The 17,011-nt window shown below is 46.2% G+C and overlaps 1 protein-coding gene across 4 annotated transcripts in view; it reads left to right on the top strand.

Annotated features, from left to right (window-relative positions):
• The window catches only part of LOC119969087 (cilia- and flagella-associated protein 47-like), an 868,530-nt gene that overhangs the window by 713,307 nt on the left and 138,212 nt on the right, over nucleotides 1-17,011 (top strand). For all 4 annotated transcript variants that reach the window (XM_038802287.1, XM_038802288.1, XM_038802285.1 and 1 more), the window contains exons 56-58: nucleotides 2,859-2,963; nucleotides 7,381-7,537; nucleotides 8,841-8,936. In XM_038802287.1, the coding sequence (XP_038658215.1) occupies nucleotides 2,859-2,963; nucleotides 7,381-7,537; nucleotides 8,841-8,936 (358 nt within the window). The remainder of the gene's footprint in view (nucleotides 1-2,858; nucleotides 2,964-7,380; nucleotides 7,538-8,840; nucleotides 8,937-17,011) is intronic.

Below are 17,011 nucleotides of genomic sequence, written 5' to 3'. Positions count from 1 at the left end.
CCGCCTTTCCACTACCTCATCCAAGTCATTTATAAAAACCACAAAGAGCAGAGGTCCCAGAACAGATCCCTGAGGGAAACCACTGGTCACTGGCCTCCAGGCGGAATACTTTCCATCCACCACCACTCGCTATCTTCTTTTGGCCAGCCAATTCTGTATCCAGACAGCCAAATTTCCCTGTATCCCATGCCCCTGACTTTCTGAAAGAGCCTACCATGGCGAACCTTATCAAATGCCTTACTGAAATCCATATACACCACATCCACTGCCCGACCTTCATCAATGTGCCTCATCACATCCTCAAAGAATTCAATGAGACTTGTGAGGCATGACCTGCCCCTCACAAAGCCATGCTGACTATCTTTAATTAAACTATGTTTTTCTAAATAATCATAAATCCTCTCTCTCAGGATCCTTTCCAGGATTTCCAGGTAGAGTGAAGGACCGGACAGGAAGGGTGGTGTTGTGCCCGGTGGGGGTGAATGGGCTGTTTGAGGCTTTTTATAGGAGGTTGTATGAGTCAGAGCCCCCGGCCAGCGGGGAGGAAATGCAGTTGTCCTTCAGGTCACCTGAAGAAGGAGCTGCGCTCCGAAAGCTCGTGTTTGAAACAAACCTGTTGGACTTTAACCTGGTGTTGTAAGACTTCTTATTGTATATAACAGGGGAGTGTCAGATCCTCTGCACTCCCAGTGTAGACAGAAATCTGAATGCACTTGGTGTTCGGCTGTTGGTTTTGTAAATAAAAGGAACTCTGGTGAAGGGGCTTCTGCCTCCGTGAACTTAATACAGTCTCTGCCTCCACCATCCTTTTAGGCAGTGAGTTACAGACTCCCACTATCCTCTGGGTGAAAAGGCTTTTCCTCACATTCCCTCTAAACCTCCTGCCTCTTACTGTAAATCTGTGCTCCCTGGTCAATGATCTCTCCACCAGGGAAAATTTGCTTCCTGTCCACTCAATCTGTGCTCTCATAATTTTATACATCTCAATCACTCAGTCTCCTCTGTGCCAAGAAAAACAACCCCAGTCTATCCAATCTCTCTTCATAATTAAATCTCCTCTGCTGATCATTGCTGTCATATCCCTCCTATTTTGTGGATTCCAGAACTGCACGCAGCACTACAGCATTGGCCTAATCAACATTTTATACAGTTCCAGCATAATAATATTTGATTTGCGTGGGTGCAGGTGGCGCTGGTATTTGCAAAGAGCAAGAAGTGGGATTCTTGCCTTGATCACCCTGGAGAGATCATTAAACAATGATTGGTATTGCAGTCAGATCAGAGGAGCTAGGTTCCTCCCAATCATTTATTTAGCTACATGTTGCCATGTCTTTATAGATGATGTCTAAGAGGGCTGTCAGCTTCCTGAAGGGCATTGTGTTCTTGCTCCTCCTGTTGACTGCTTCCTGAAGGGCTTGAAAAGCTGCATCAGACAATCTGGGTGGCGTATCCAAAGCTTGCATCATGTTTTTCCCCCTCAGAAACCTTTTGCAGCTCCTGCCTGCAACCTGAATGCACATTCTCCTTTTAAAGGGGTAGGACAAATCTTAACTGAGGTGAGTGGAAACCGGAGGAAACATGCTGAACGATTTTGTAGCACCTCTTCTCCTTTCTGCTCTTTTATCCGACCTTGAACACCCTGCATGACAAAAGGTAGTTCTTGTTAGCTGCCAGAAATCACTCACTGCTTGCCCTTGACACTAAAAGCTAAACTTGTCCCTATCTTTCATTCAATGTTCAAAAGAAAAAGGCCAGGGTCCCGTTGTGCTGATGACAAAAGGCAAATTGTCTTTAAATGGTGTAAGTGGCACTCAAAATCCCTCACCTTCCAAACAGGTCTGCAAACAATGAACAGCACATGCAGCACACCTGCCTCACGATAACTGTCTCCCGGCATGGATTTCACATTGCTCATATGCAATCACACGGGGGCTGTTCAGCTGGTTCGTGATGTGGAGCAACGCCGATGGAGCAGATTCAATTCCCATATCGGCTGAGGTTATCGATGAATTCCCGGTCTTCTCAATCTTGTTCCTTACTTAAGTTGTGGTAACCTCAGTGTAAATCACCCCCCAGCCAACTCGCTCTCAAAAGGGGAGAGCAGCCTATGGTCTTTGTGGACTATAACAACTTTCATTTCCGTTTTCATGCAATCACATGCAGAGGAGTGTGCAGTATCTCACTCTGTCCACCCACAGGATTGTTTTTGGCAGCCAGCAAATCTCTAGACCATAGAATCTTTCCTCGAGTTGTTGGAACTGCTCACTGTGCAATTTAAATGCAATATATGCCTCAGTGTAGCAGAAGAGACTGTGTTTTATGACATCATTGTAAAAGATTTTATTTTTCAAATGCCATCTGTTATGAATTAGCACATTATCTCTGTAAAGTATAAAAATATCCCAAGAAGATGATATCGCCACATGTGGTCTAATTTAATTTACGCATGAACAAACCAAACCTGACTTGATGAATACTTTAAGAAGATTCAACACAGATATTAAAATAACATTCAAAATATTTTGAGCACAGACTTCAAAGGAAATTCATGGCTTGGACCACCAGATCCAGGTCCTAATTGATTTCCCTGCACTTCTTGCTAGTGGCACTTACCGTGGGGAAACTTCAAACATTGGGTTTCCAAAATTTAAAATAACATACTCCTGCATTCTGAGATTCTGTATAAAAATACTAAACTTCTTCATCCCAACAGACCTTCTCTGCTGACTGACCACATCACATTTACGGAGCAGCCTCCACTAATCACACAAAATACCCATGCAGCCAACATTGTACATTAGGAATGAGGCTATAAAGCTCCGTATTGATTTTATGTTTTGATTCCTTCCTGTTCATAGTTAATTGTGAATCCTCAGTCTACAGTTGAAGTACCTGTTCACTTCTCTCCCTCAACCCTGGGGAAAACCAACCATTGTGGTACTATTATCTTCAAGTGTCCTCAGGTATGTACTTCATTTCTCGTCACCCTCAATATTGATGTTCTGAATGAAGCAGTTGAGGGAACTGAGGGGAAGAGAGGTCTATGTGGTATAGTGCACGAATCTCTAAAACTTCCCACCCAGTAACCTGAGGATATAGTAATAGCAGATATTATAGTATTAGTATGAAAAGAAAGATTTCTGGAAATTGGAATAGCAGACATGTTGAAAACAAAACTTCATTGACTTGTAGCATTAATCTGACCTTTTCCTGTTCACAGACACTGTTTGACTTACTGAGTCTTTACAGAACTTTTTGTTTTTATGCAATGTTTGGCTGTATTACTAGGATAAAGCACACTGGTATCCTTATATAATACCTTCATTAGGTATCGAGAAAGCTGTACACAATTCTTGGTCCTTCACATGATAATTTCAATCCTGGTAAAATTTCAGAATAGGCCCTCTGGTTTGTAACACAGCTTAAAAGCCACTAGTTACCATGATAGACTTGAAGAGCTAGGTGGTATCAATTAAAGCTAACATAACCTTGAAATTCTTTGCAAAGGTATTATTTTTCTCAGCCAGCATCTGGAAACGCCAATCATAATAGCCTTGTGTCAGCTTGCTAATAATTAAAGTAGTTCACTGATGGCCTGCCTACGCTGGTGCACACTTCAATTCCTCACAGAGCCAGCAAAAGAGAGAGCTCTCTAATTCTACAGATTGGCCAGTTTCCACAGCTGCAGGGATCAGTTGATAGAAGCCATGTGGCACTTAATACCTCCCGAGGGAAAGTCTTCAGTTCCAGGAACAGGAAAGACTCACATTCCAGCTGGAAAGTCTTGCAGAATACTGTATCCTGCATGTTAATGCTCACCACACATGAAATAAAAGCACCTTACCTGTTCTCCCTCCCTATGGTAATATAGGAAACAAAGCATCCATTTTGTGCATAGCAAGCTTCCACAAACATCAAGTTGATAATGTCCAGGTAATCTGTTTCAGTGATGTTGTTAAAAGGGATAAATATTGCTCAGGAGACCAAGGATAGGTGCCCTGCTCTTCTAAATAGTTTCATGCTATCCTCTATGTCCACATCAGTGAGTAGATGAGGGAATATCTCACCAGCTGAAAGGTGGAACAGTCCAGCACTCCTTAGGTACTGCACTGGAATGTCAGCCTAGACTTGTGTGCTCAAGTCTCTCGGGTAGAACTTAAACCCACAACCTTCTGACTCAGAGGCAGTTGAGTCATAGCTGACACCAGTGGTGGGATTTCTCCCCCCCCACCCCCCGCAGCCCCCAGAGTATTTTCCGGCAGCAGAGGTGGCCTGCCATTGGCTGCCGGCGGGCTTTTATGGTCCGGCTGATGTCTGCTGGGTTTTGCATTCTCTGCCACCAGGGGATACAGTGGGGATACAGATATCAGCAGGAGTGGAAGATCCTGCCGGGAGGCAGGACTGGAAAACTTTGGCCTAAGGAAGTAAAATATGTGCACTGAAACAACACCTGAACTTATGTTGGTCATTCTTACTCAGTCATTTTACAGAATGGAAGTGCAATTCCAGCAGGTTTCCTGGGTGATTCTATCACATAGGCAAGTCTAGAAAAACAAGAAACAATTTGTAACACCTTTTGTGCACTTAATCAGAACTTTTAACTGAACCTTTAACATAATGGGTACAATCTTTTGGTCTCATTCCCTCGCGCTCATGCGAAACGAGGCTGGTGAATAGCGGGAGAGGCCAAAAACGAGATTTGCACCAAAAATGATGCAACCGACCCATTCCCGTAGGTGAAATCGTGATCTCGCCGTAGCATAGTGAGAAACCAATTATCACCACTTAAGCCCCATTTCCAAACAATTAACAGGAGCCATCCCTTATCCAATGGCCTCCCATCATTCATCGGCCTCCCCGGCAAGTGGCTCATTCGATTAGTACTCCTTTTTAAAAACGTGAACTTGGAGGAAGGTCTTCTGTGGGGAGCTGGAGGAAGTGAGTAGCCATCTTTGCTCCTAAGCAAAGAGTCCATGTGCGCTGGGCTTGCTTCCCCTGTGCTTGGCAGGTGTGGGGGACCCTCGGCTGAGGTGGGGGACCCTCCGCAGGGGGTGGGTCGACATGAGAGAGGGGGGGTTCATGGGGACAACCAGTATGCAACCGTTCACGGCACCACCATGCCAACCCCTGGACTGTGTGTCCCCGTTCCAGGGGCAACTCTTGTCCCTGCCCGCCGGCCCCACCGACCATCCACAACCTCCACTGACTGCCGAGGCCTCTGACCGTGCAGCTGAATGCTATAGCCTTTAGGGAATTGGCAATTGTGGTTAAGTGAGCACTTCACAAAACCCAAGTATATTCCCATGGGTAGACGGGCCATGTTGCATGTGGCAGTCATTGCCAACATCCGAACACACAGGGGAAGGGACACAGCTCTGGAGGACATGTCAATGGCCGGAGGGTGGGTGAGTGACATAGGGAGGGGGCCAGCACCCAGTCTGGTTGACGTTATGAGTGGGTGTCTGGGTACAGGGTCTGTGGTCCGGTGAGGGGGACCTACTGTGGCCAGGTGTGCAGGGGCAGGAGGTTCTGGGTGGGTGGGGGGGGGGGGGGGGGGTCAGTAGAAGAATGGAGGGTCTGGGGTGGGAGGCACTGCTGTTTGTCAGTCTAATACCCTCTCGGAATGCCTTATAGACATTGAATGCTATGGCAGGGATGTTGGACGCAGAGGTTGCCCGAGTGGTGCTACGAGATGCTGCCAGACGCTGGAAATGGCAGCAGCAGCAACCTCTGCAGATGCTCGAGGCAGCGGCCCATGTTGGCACTCAGTTCGCCCTCCTCCCGGTCGGTTCCCATAGGCTCCTTGGGGTATGCCTTGAGACGGAGGAGCAGCTGGTTTGAGCCCCGGCTGCCCTACATCATCTGGCTCTGCCAACCTTGACGGTTCCCAAATGTCTGCACATCGTGTTGATGCCCTCAGCGAAGCTTCTCAGTGATTGGGCCATGCTCTGCAGCGCCTTGGAAATGCCCAATGGAGTGACGCTGACATCTCCCTCTGAATGGTCCCTGTCATCTCCATCAGCTCTGGGTAACCCTGTTCCAGAGGCTCAGCATCAGGCTGGGACCCAGCTGGGTCCTGGGTTCCAGCAGCCTTCCGACTGCTGTCTCGCCTCGGGATCCTTTCTCTACCAGATGTGGATCATCAGTCATGTGTTGCTCACCAGATTGTGCCCCAGAAGCTTGTCCACTAACATTTCCCACCGAGGTGTAAGCATCTCCGCTGGTGTAGGTGGCGATAACAGCTGTGCTGTGACTAAAACATTTGAAACCTCAGAGCTCTCCTCCCAGGAGTTCTCCTCAGAATATGGAGAGGGAGCCGCCCGGGATGGTTCTGTCGCCATCGGCTGGAGGGCCTGCAGGAGAATCGACGTATGGTCAGTGGGAGGAATGGCTCAGTCAGTCAGTAAGTAAGGCAATCAGTACTCACATTTGGCAGGTCCTCCAGGTGGAGCCCGGTGGTTCCTCTCATCTGCGGTGTTCTCCAGCCTCCGTGTGGTTGACTGCCCTGTCCTTGGCCACCCCGGTCACCTCCAGGGCTCACCTCTGACAGAGGTGAGAATTCCCAAGTCCAGCACCCCACCGCCAATCTGGGCCCTCTCCCGCCGATTATGGGAGAGCTTTTCCTGAGGAGAAGGCATCGTTACCCATATGCATGGTTCACAGTTGTTTGGGGAGGGTTGTGAAGGGAGGGTTGAAGGGGTAGGGGGGGAAAAGTGAGTGTTGAGGGTCGCTTATGGGGGTGGGTGGTATGGATACTCCCTTGGTGGGGGAGGGAACGTTGGTGTCTACTCACTCGTGCTGCCCACGGTAGGCCGGCAGTGAAGGCCAGTCAGGAGGGAGGGGGGAACAAGACATCCCCCCAGGCCTCCACTGTGTCCAGGAGCCTCCCAGGTCAGCGTCCCCGAATCTTGGAGCTGCTCTTCTCAGTGTTATTGTTGTGAGCTAGCTGGGGTTGGCCGAGCAAGTGTAGTTTAAGTGCTGCTCGACCTTGTTCCGGGGGGGGGGGGGGGCCTTGAATAGCATTGTCAGCCTTGCAGGGCAGAGCGCCAGGAAACTCGGGCCAATTCCCGCTCACCAGCACAATTGTTCCAGAGAATCGTGTCCAATATCATCCTTTTTTAACTGCTAATTTTAAGGACAAAACAAAAACTGACTTAGGTCTCTAATTGTGTACAGAAACATTATTTTATTTCACTAATTGGTAACATTCTTTGTCTTAAAAAGGAAGAGTTGTTGCTTCCAATTTGCACCCATGTTCACTGAGTATTAATAATCATTAATTAAAAATGCTTTTGAAACTTTTGAAAGAAAATGAACTGCTATTATTGAAAGAAACTTTTCTCATTTGGCTAACCATTTTTCAATTCTATTTTTCAACAGTTAGAAGAGTGGACATTTCACCTGTCAGGAGTCGGCTTACTTCCGCAACAAATGGACCCTGTTAGTATCAGTGCATTAGTCAACTCACATGCGTCAGTTATTGTGCCCTTTGAGAACCCCACAAATGAGTGTCTTCTGGTCGATGCGGTGCTGACAGGTGATGGTCTCATTTCGAGCTTCATTTATCTAATTGAATGTTCATCGGTGTTAAAGTAACTTTATTATGGGTTTTAACCTAAAATTCAATAGCTGAGCACATTTTTAAAGCTTGCTAGTCAGCTAAACGTGCCAGTGTTTATTATTTGATGGTTCACACTCCTAAATGCTTTACTTGGCTAGCTGTAATGCTCGTGATCTTATCTCCTAAGTTGTTGAGCAACTTAGATGAGGGAAGGGCAAATCCTTCAAGATTCTGAGCATTGATTGTGTTCCGATAGCTCCTTTTGAAAGTGCACATTTGACGCATTTGGAGAGCACAGGATTGGGCTTAACTATAGCGCTGAAACTCCTTGTTCTAATTGTACAAATGTTATTTATGTGAGGTAATGAAAGATAGGCTGTGCCTATTGAACCTTCCTCTCGCAAGTGGTCAATGGCTTTGGAAGAGGCGGCACAGAAAGAAAATCGCCCACAAATCTTATTTACAAATTTGCTTAAATCAATGTGGAAATTTTCATTTGTGATAGATAACTAGCAAAGGCTGACTAGCTCAAAATCATGCAGAAGAGTGAATACATCTTCATTCTGAATTTACTGTAATTAACAGCAGTAAACACGGCAACTCAAATTCATATCCATTTTCTCCACATGCCAAAACAGTGTGTTTGGCTTTTTGCTAGTAGTTCCTAAAGTAACTTAAGAGCTGGAAACAATCCTTGAAAAAAAGTAAGGCAAATTGTGAACAATAAACTTTTGTGTTGTTTAACAAGAATACAACCTATTCAATGTGTTACCTCCGTTTTGTTTCTCTTTAGTTTGGTGAGATTGCATTTAAAATGCTCTTAAAATTATTTTGCCTATTTCCTTTGTTATCCTGTATCCAATTTTAATGCTAAATAAAGATGAATCTAATTATGTTCATTTGGAAACTTTGAAGAATCATTTGTAAGAAGCATGGTTTGAAAATAACTATTTCTGCTGACAATATTGAAGAAATGCTTATACAATGTGTGTATTTGATTGATGAAATATGGATATATATCTTCAGTTGGAACAAACACCACATATCTTTGCATATTAAATCTTTGAAAGATAATATATTACTAATTTTCTTTTCTTTCTAAGTAAAGTGGTCTGTCGAGAATTATCACTTTCATTGTAAAATGTTCCACCATATGCTAATTTCCAGCTCATTTTGATGTGATATGAGAGAAGAAAATACATTAGTGTCATTGATTCTTTTCTTTGATGTGACAGTGAGTTGTAAAAGCTTTTTAATCTTCTAATCTTCATTTGCTCAGATAATGAACAGGTCACGCATCATCAAAGTCCTTCAGACCTGCTACAATGCACTAACAAAGAGTCTGTTTTCTGCATTCCACTGAAGCAAAATCAAGGTAACGATTTGCTGAGTCTTCCAACAGCAGAGTGCAACACTGCAATTTTCAGATCCTCCATATGTTTCATAGATAGCGTCTGAAATTATTTAATATTATGCCTACCCCAGAAGTCACAAAACCAACCACTCTGCTAATTATGTCATTTGAAAACAGTTTTCAGTCTTTAGCTTTTTTATTACATTTGTGTCATTAGCACTGTTATTTATCTGCATGAAGTACAGCTTTTGTTATAATTGCTTTTGGTGGTATAATGTACTTCTCAAAGCCTTACATAAGTTGGCGTACATACAGCATACATTCATTGTTACATGACTACAGTACATTGAATGTCTATTTTTTTTCCAAGGTCAGATAAGCCTTGCACACCTCTGACTAAAGCTAACTTGATTTTCATTTCAATGGGATTTTTATTGGTCATTGAACTTTTAAAATCATTACCATGATTATTTGTAAAAGAATATAATCTTGCATAATGGTATAAACATAAATATAATGTACCAATGGCATGTATTTATATCGCACTTTACATGATAAAGCATCCAAAGGTGCCTCGTGTATTCTTGACAGATGGCCTGATTTATTACACAAATACTTGTAGTTAAAGTTACAAACAATTTATTAACATTAACTGGGTGTAAACTAGATACAAGACAACAAATGAACAACAGCAAAATCATGCACTTGCAAGCTCTCTCTTTTGCTTCCTCCAGCCAGCATCTGGCTAGCATGGTAGCACAGTAGTTAGCACTGTTGCTTCACAGCTCCTGAGTCCCAGGTTCGATTCCCGGCTTGGGTCACTGTGTGCGGAGTTTGCACGTTCTCCCTGTGCCTGCGTGGGTTTCCTCCAGACGCAGTGGTTTCCTCGCACAGTCTAAAGATGTGCTGGTTAGGTGGATTGGCCATGCTAAATTGCCCTTAGTGTCCAAAAAAGGTTAGGAGGGGTTACAGGGATAGGGTTGAGGTGTGGGCTTAAGTAGGGTGCTCTTTCCAAGGGCCGGTGCAGACTCGATGGGCTGAATTGCCTCCTTCTGCACTGTAGATTCTATGATTCTGTAATCAGCTGACTTTACATTCACTTATGTACTCGTGAGACTTGTAGTGGTCAGTCGGTGAATTGCAACACAACTATGATATCACTGCACCTCATAGGAGTTTGATCTGAGCTACATAAGGAGATTTCTTTTATTATTAATTTTTATGGGTTGTGGGTGTTCCTGGCTGGCTAGGCCAGTATTTGCCGCCCATCCCTAATTGTTCTTGAGAAGGTGGCTGCCTTCTTGAACCGGTGCAGTCCATGTGGGGTAGATACTGAGTTCCAGGATTTTGACCAAGCAATAGTGGAGGAACAGAGATATATTTCCAATTCAGGATAGTTTGTGACTTGGAGGGGACACTTCCAGACCATGATGTTCCCCTGTATCTGCTGCCCTTGCGCTCCTAGATGATAGTGGTCGTGTGTTTGGAAGGTGCAGCTCAAGGAGCCTTGATGTGTTCCGGCAGTGCACCTTGTAGATGGTACATACTGCTGCTACTGTGCATCGGTGGTGGAGGGAATGAATGTTAGTGGAAGGGATGCCAATCAAGAGGAGGCTGCTTTGTCCTGGATGGTGTGGAACTTCTTGGGTATTGTTGTAGCTGCACATATCCAGGCAAGTGAGGAGTATTCCATCACACTCCTGATCTGTGTCTTGTAGGGGTGGACAGGCTTTGGGGAGTCAGGAGGTCCATTTCTTACTGTGGAATTCCTAGCTTCTGACCTGCTCTTATAGCCAGAGTATGTATATGGCTAGTCTAGTTCAGTTTTTGGCCAATGATAAACCCCAGGATGTTGATAGTGGGGGATTCAGTGATGGTAATGCCTATGAATGTGAAGGGGCGATGGTTTGATTCTCTCTTCAAGTGATGGTCATTGCCTGGCAGTTGTGTGGCAACTTGCCACTTGTCAGCCCAAGCCTGGATATTGTCCAGGTCTTGCTGCATTTGGACATGGACTGCTTCAGTGTCTGAGTCACAATTGGTGTTGAGCATTATGCAATCATCAGCGAACATCCTCATATTTGACCTTATTTTGGAAGGAAAATCATTGATGAAGCAGCTAAAGATGATTGAGTCTGTGACACTATCCAGAGGAACCCCTGCAGTGGTGCCCTGGGACTGAGATGACTGACCTCCAACAGCTAAAAAAAACCTCTTACTTTGTACTAGATATGACTCCAACCAGTGGTTCCATTGACTCCAGTTTTCCTGGGGTTCATTGATGCCGTACTTGATCAAATGATGCATTGATGTCAAGGGCAGTCACTCTCTCCTCACCTCTGGTGTTCAGCTCTTTTGTCCATGTTTGAACCAAGGATATAATGATTTCAGGAGCTGAGTGACCCTGGTGGAACCCAAAGTGAGTGCCAGTGAGAAGCTTATTGCTACGTTAAGTGCTTGGTGGTGACAGGTAGAAGAAGGGCGCACATAAGGTAGCTCCCACCATGGACTTTGTTTTTTGGACATTTTAACCCAGTTCCCAGGGATTTTGATTATTAGAACTGGCCCATTGTATGGGATAAGGAATTTGTTGGCAAAAATATGTTGAAATCGGTGAAGAAGGTTGGTGGCAACAAGATTACAGGAGGTAATCCTTTGCCGGAGCCAGAAAGCCTGTGAAGCTCAGCATGAGTGAAGGCGGTGCACATTTGGATGTGGCTGCTTTTGTCACGGTAGAAATGCTGTAAGAAGTCTAACAACACCAGGTTAAAGTCCAACAGGTTTCTTTCGAATCACTAACTTTCGGAGCACAGCTCCTTCCGCAGGTCAATCGCTGGATTCCACCAGTTAGGAATCGGTGGAAACGGATTGAGGTGATGGCCCAGGAGTTTGCAAAACATTTTGACGAGCAGGACAGGGTGATGGTGGAAACCCTTAAGTGGTCAATTGAGGAGGCACTTAGTCCAAGTCCATGCTCCTTTACAAAAACCTCCACCTCCTCTGACGTATTGAAAAATGATCTTTAAAAGGAAAAGAGACGTTCGACGCCGAGACGGGTGACAGGACCCAATATATCAAGTGAATGCGCTATGTCTTTCAGCTTAACAACATTGTTGGCGATGAAAGACTCTCCTCGCAGTCTGCAGGGCAGACACATATAGCATCATCAAGGGTTTAACTTTCCCAGATTCGCCTGACACTCACCAGTTTGCCGAGTTGGTTACATAGAACATAGAACAGTACAGCACAGAACAGGCCCTTCGGCCCTCGATGTTGTGCCGAGCAATGATCACCCTACTCAAACCCACGTATCCACCCTATACCCGCAACCCAACAACCCCCCTCCCCCCCGTAACCTTATATTTTATAGGACACTACGGGCAATTTAGCATGGCCAATCCACCTAACCCACACATCTTTGGACTGTGGGAGGAAACCGGAGCACCCGGAGGAAACCCACGCACGCACGGGGAGGACTTGCAGACTCCGCACAGACTATTTTGATCTATTTTGATCCCGAACTGTCACTGATAATCCGCCGTTTTTGTTTTCACGCAGCCATCCTAAACCAGGGAGAGTCCATGGCCGACTCCTTGGCCCATTTATGAAAACTCGCCGAGTTTTGCGATTTTGGCCCTACCTTGTTCGAGGCGCTCAGAGACCGGTTGGTCTGCGGCATCCGCGATGTGGTGACCCAAGAATGCTTGCTGGGGGAAACACATCTTGATTAACAAAAGACAACCGACATGGCTTTGTCCTGGGAAGGCGCAGAGTGCAGTATCCAGGAGCTTTGTAGCATGGCCGTCCTCAGCCTAGGGCGCTCAGCATGGAGCACTGTGCTGTAGTTCAGGACTCCCGCCATTTTGGACGTCATCCTTGAGGCCAGGACCAGCGACAGAATTTTCCCGGCTAAAGTCGCCGGCACTCCCCCACATCAGAGACACGACCTGTGGGATGGACACACCGGTACTCAAAGGGTGCCCACCACCTCTACTGTATCTCAGCACCACAGGGGGTGGAAATGGATTGAAGTGATGGCGCAGGAGTTTTCAAAACATTTTGACAAGCAGCACAGGGTGATGGTGAAAACCTTTAAGTGGTCAATTGAGGAGGCACTTAGTCCAAGTCCATGCTCCTTTACAAAAGCCTCCACCTCCTCTGACATATTGAAAAATGATCTTTCGATGGAAAAGAAACGTCCAGGTGGCGGTTCGGATCAACAATTTCCCCATCCAGGTGGAGCTTGATATAGGGGCCATGCTCTCAGTAATCAGTCCACTCGGGCATCCAAAGCTTGGTGTTGTGAGCCATTGAAGTATGGCCGGCAAAGTATGCCGGGGACCTCTTGGAGATCGTAGGCACGTCGGAAGTCCTGATGGAATACAGGGCACAGTCAGCAAAACTACAATTAGTGATAGTAAAGGGTTCGGGCCCTTGCTTGCTGGGGAAGATTTGGCTGAAGTGTCTCCGGCTGGATTGGTAGCAGGTGTGCTGCATGTACCCCGATGGGCTGGACTCGATGCTGTCACATTTCCTAGGCATTTTTCAAGACGGATTAGGCCACGATTCTGGTGGATCTGAGGCCCAACCATGGGTCTGCCCTGTCCCTATGCATTGAAGCCAAGGTTGATGCAGAGTTAGACTGCCTGGAACAATTAGGGATCATCGCCTGGTGCAGCTCGCAGATTGGGCTGTGCAGGTTGTTCCAGTCATAAAGTCTGACGGCTCCATCCGTCTCTGCGGAGACAATAAGGAATGAAAACTTGTACGCCCGGCTCAGTGGCGACACCTTCACCAAGCTTGACATGAGCCATGCTTATCTGCAGTTAATTTGGGACCTGGCCTCATGGAAGTATGTGACCATCAGTAAACACCGGAGTCTGTACAAGTATACCAGGTTGCTTTTCGGAGTCTCCTCCGCATATGCCATTTTTCAGCGGGTAATGGAGAACGTTCTCCGGGGCTTTCTGCAGGTCGCATTTTACCCTGATGACGTGTTGATCACTGGTTCGTCCAACCTTGAACACATGAGGAACCTGGAGGACGTACTACGTTGGTGCGACGCAGTCGAGGTCCGCCTATGGTGTGAAAATGTGCACTTCACACAAAAGAGATGGTGTACTTGGGTTACAGGGTGTACCGGAATGGCTTGCACCCAGTGGGCGATAAGGTACGGGCAATCGGGTAACCCCCATACCAAAGGATCCGACAGAGCTCAGCGCTTTCTTATGCTCCTGGTTGCATATGAATATGTGTTGGAACATCGTCCAGGAACGAAGATTCCGCACAGGGTGCCCTCAGCTGACTCCCGTTGCCCATCAGCACGCTGATGTCTGCCACAGCAGACAAGTGAATTGCAACCTTGCACTTTATAGACTCCTTGCCAGTTACGGTGACTCAGGTGAAGGTGTGGAAACAGACTGTTGTCCAGAGTCAGCTACATAGTGCTATACGAGGCCCAACATCGCGCTCTCCTGGAGGATCTGCATTCATTCACCACGAAAGTGCTGAATGGCTGAACTTAGTTATCGTAGATGGCATCGTGCTCTAGAGATCCCGGGTGGTCGTGCCCGATCGAAGCCAGGGAGCAATCCTACAAGACTTCCACAGCGACCACCCAGGAGTCGCAAAGATTAAGATGTTGGACTGGAGTTATGTACGGTGGCCTTGGATAGACGCAGCCATTGAAACTTTGGCAAAGCAATGTACATAGTGCCAGGAGGAGCAGAAACTACTCCCTGCAGCTCCACTCCACTGGTGGGAGTGGCTGTGCCGACCATGGTCCCGAATCCATGTGGATTTTGCGGAACATTTTCAAGGAGCCAAGTATTTAGTTATTGTGGATGCCCATTCAAAGTGGATAGGTGTCCACTGCATGACCACCACAACGTCGCAAGCTATTTTGGAGAGGCTCTGACAAACCTTCAGTGTCCACAGGCTTCCGAAGTGTTAGTGTTAGACAATGGCATAGCTTTTAAGAGTGCGGAATTTGCCGATTTTCTGAAGCAAAAGGGGATCCGCCATACACAGACTGCACCTTACCAACCGTCACCCAACGGATTGGCCGAACGGATGGTGCAGACATTTAAGAGGTAGAAGGGAGGGTTGGCTTTGCCGAACTTGCTGAACTATTTCTGGGCGGTGAATGTGAAGAAGGTGAGACATGGTGGGAAGGAGAGGGGGCAGAATGGGTTAGGATGGAGGAAGAAAGTTGTAAGGGATCCAGCTTGAGGGTGATGGCGACCGCAGCATTTCCAATGGCACCAAGGATATACCTGGAGAGCCCGGTGGTACAGTCCACAGTAAAGGTTTGGAACCAGCTGAGGAGACATTTTAGGATAGAAGGGATGCCGGTGATGATGCTGCTGTGTGAAAACCACAGTTTTGAGCTCAGGGGAGATAGATGGAATATGGAGGAAGTGGAGAGAAGTGGGACTGGTTAAGGTGAGGGATCTGTACCTGAAACAGGGGTTTACCAGTATAGAGGAACTGAAGGAGAGGGTAGAGCTCCCTAGAGGAAGTGACTTCGCGCGGAAGGTTTGGAAAGAGTTCCCCAGGTTACCTGTTGGAGCGATTGCTGCTTCCAGATGTGGAAGGGGAGGGTAGGATCGGGGCTATATAACCGGTAGCTGGAAGAGCAGAGAGGTGAGCAGGTGGTGAGGGTTAAGGAAAAGTGAGAGGGGGAGTTGGGAGGGGAGATAAACTGGGGAATATGAAGTGAGGCACGACAAAGGTAAATGCGACCTCCTTGTGCGCAAGGATGAGCCTGATACAATTCAAGGGTACACGTGACCTGGGAAAGAATTAATGGGTTCTTCCAGGGGGTGGCAGACAAGTGTGAGAAGTGTGGATAGGGACCAGTGAATCATGCAGCTTTGTTCTGGGCCTGCAAAAAGTTGGAAAGATCCTGAGTGGGAATGTTTGCGACGCTAACAAAGATAGTGGAGGAGGAGGTTGAGCCGGGCCATTTGGTGGCGATATTTGAGATATCAGAGAAGCCGGAGCTGATGGAGGGGAGGAAGGCCGATATTGTGGCCTTCATCCCTCTGATTGCCCGGCGAAGAATATTACTGGAGTGACAGTCGGCAATGCCACCCAGGGTTGCTGCCTGGCTGGAAAATATCAAATACGAATTAAGGGGTTCAGAGGCAATGTGGGCTATGTTTGTAGCCGTGTTTCATTGTGGGGGGGGGGGAGGGGGGGGGGGGCAGGGAGGGGGTTGAAAAAAGGGAGAAATTTGTTCAAACTGTATAGCACTGGGGGGGGGGGGGGGGGTTCGCTCCCTGAATTGTTTATGTTTTGTAACCTTTTATATAAGTTTGGACTCAAATACATTAAAAAAACAACTTTTTCTGAGTATTCCTTCAGCGTTCTCCTCCTGCAATACACCCCCCATTTAATTTCCAACAATTAGCTTTAGTATATTCAGTTTTATTGCAATGGAAGCGTACTATTTTCTTTATGTCACGTCTAGGTTATATCCTATCTCCTTTATTATTTTTGGCATTTTCCTGTTTATTCTCTAGAACTGGTACCTTTTCCATCACCAGTTTTCTATTCTTTCGATTTTCCTGTTGATTCCCAAATGACCATTTCTTCATCATGTATCTGTCTGTATGAGATGTTATTGGTATTCACCAAAACTGTCGTTCCTCAGATTTTTGATACTTAAAATGCTATTTAAAAATTCTTCCATAGTCGTAATTTTCCTTGTGTTCTGAAAAGTTTTTTTCTAATTTCAGTGATCAAAATCACTAATCGTACAATATTTATTTTTCCCTAGACAATTCTACGAAATCTGATTAGGATTTTTCCTCATGATCCTAAACTTTAATTGATAATCTGCAGAGAAAAGTTCATGACCATTGAGGATTGCCCTGTTACCCTCTACATAATCTGCAGATTGCTCTTCTGACAGCCTAATGTACACATCCACAGCTGCGCCTGATATGACACTTGGTAACATTAAGATCCAAGCGTCTTTTGGCTATTTCAACCTCGCACATGTCTTTTCAAATGAGGTGACATGCCTTTCAACTCCACCCTCTGCAAAGTTAGGGCTGGATTTTCCGGCCTCTGCAACTGGCAGGACCGCC

The sequence above is a fragment of the Scyliorhinus canicula genome, chromosome 7 (assembly GCF_902713615.1).
Source record: "Scyliorhinus canicula chromosome 7, sScyCan1.1, whole genome shotgun sequence".
NCBI lineage: Eukaryota > Metazoa > Chordata > Chondrichthyes > Carcharhiniformes > Scyliorhinidae > Scyliorhinus > Scyliorhinus canicula.
The sequence above is the reverse complement of the archived record's forward strand: the minus strand, read 5'-3'. Positions and strand labels throughout refer to the sequence as shown.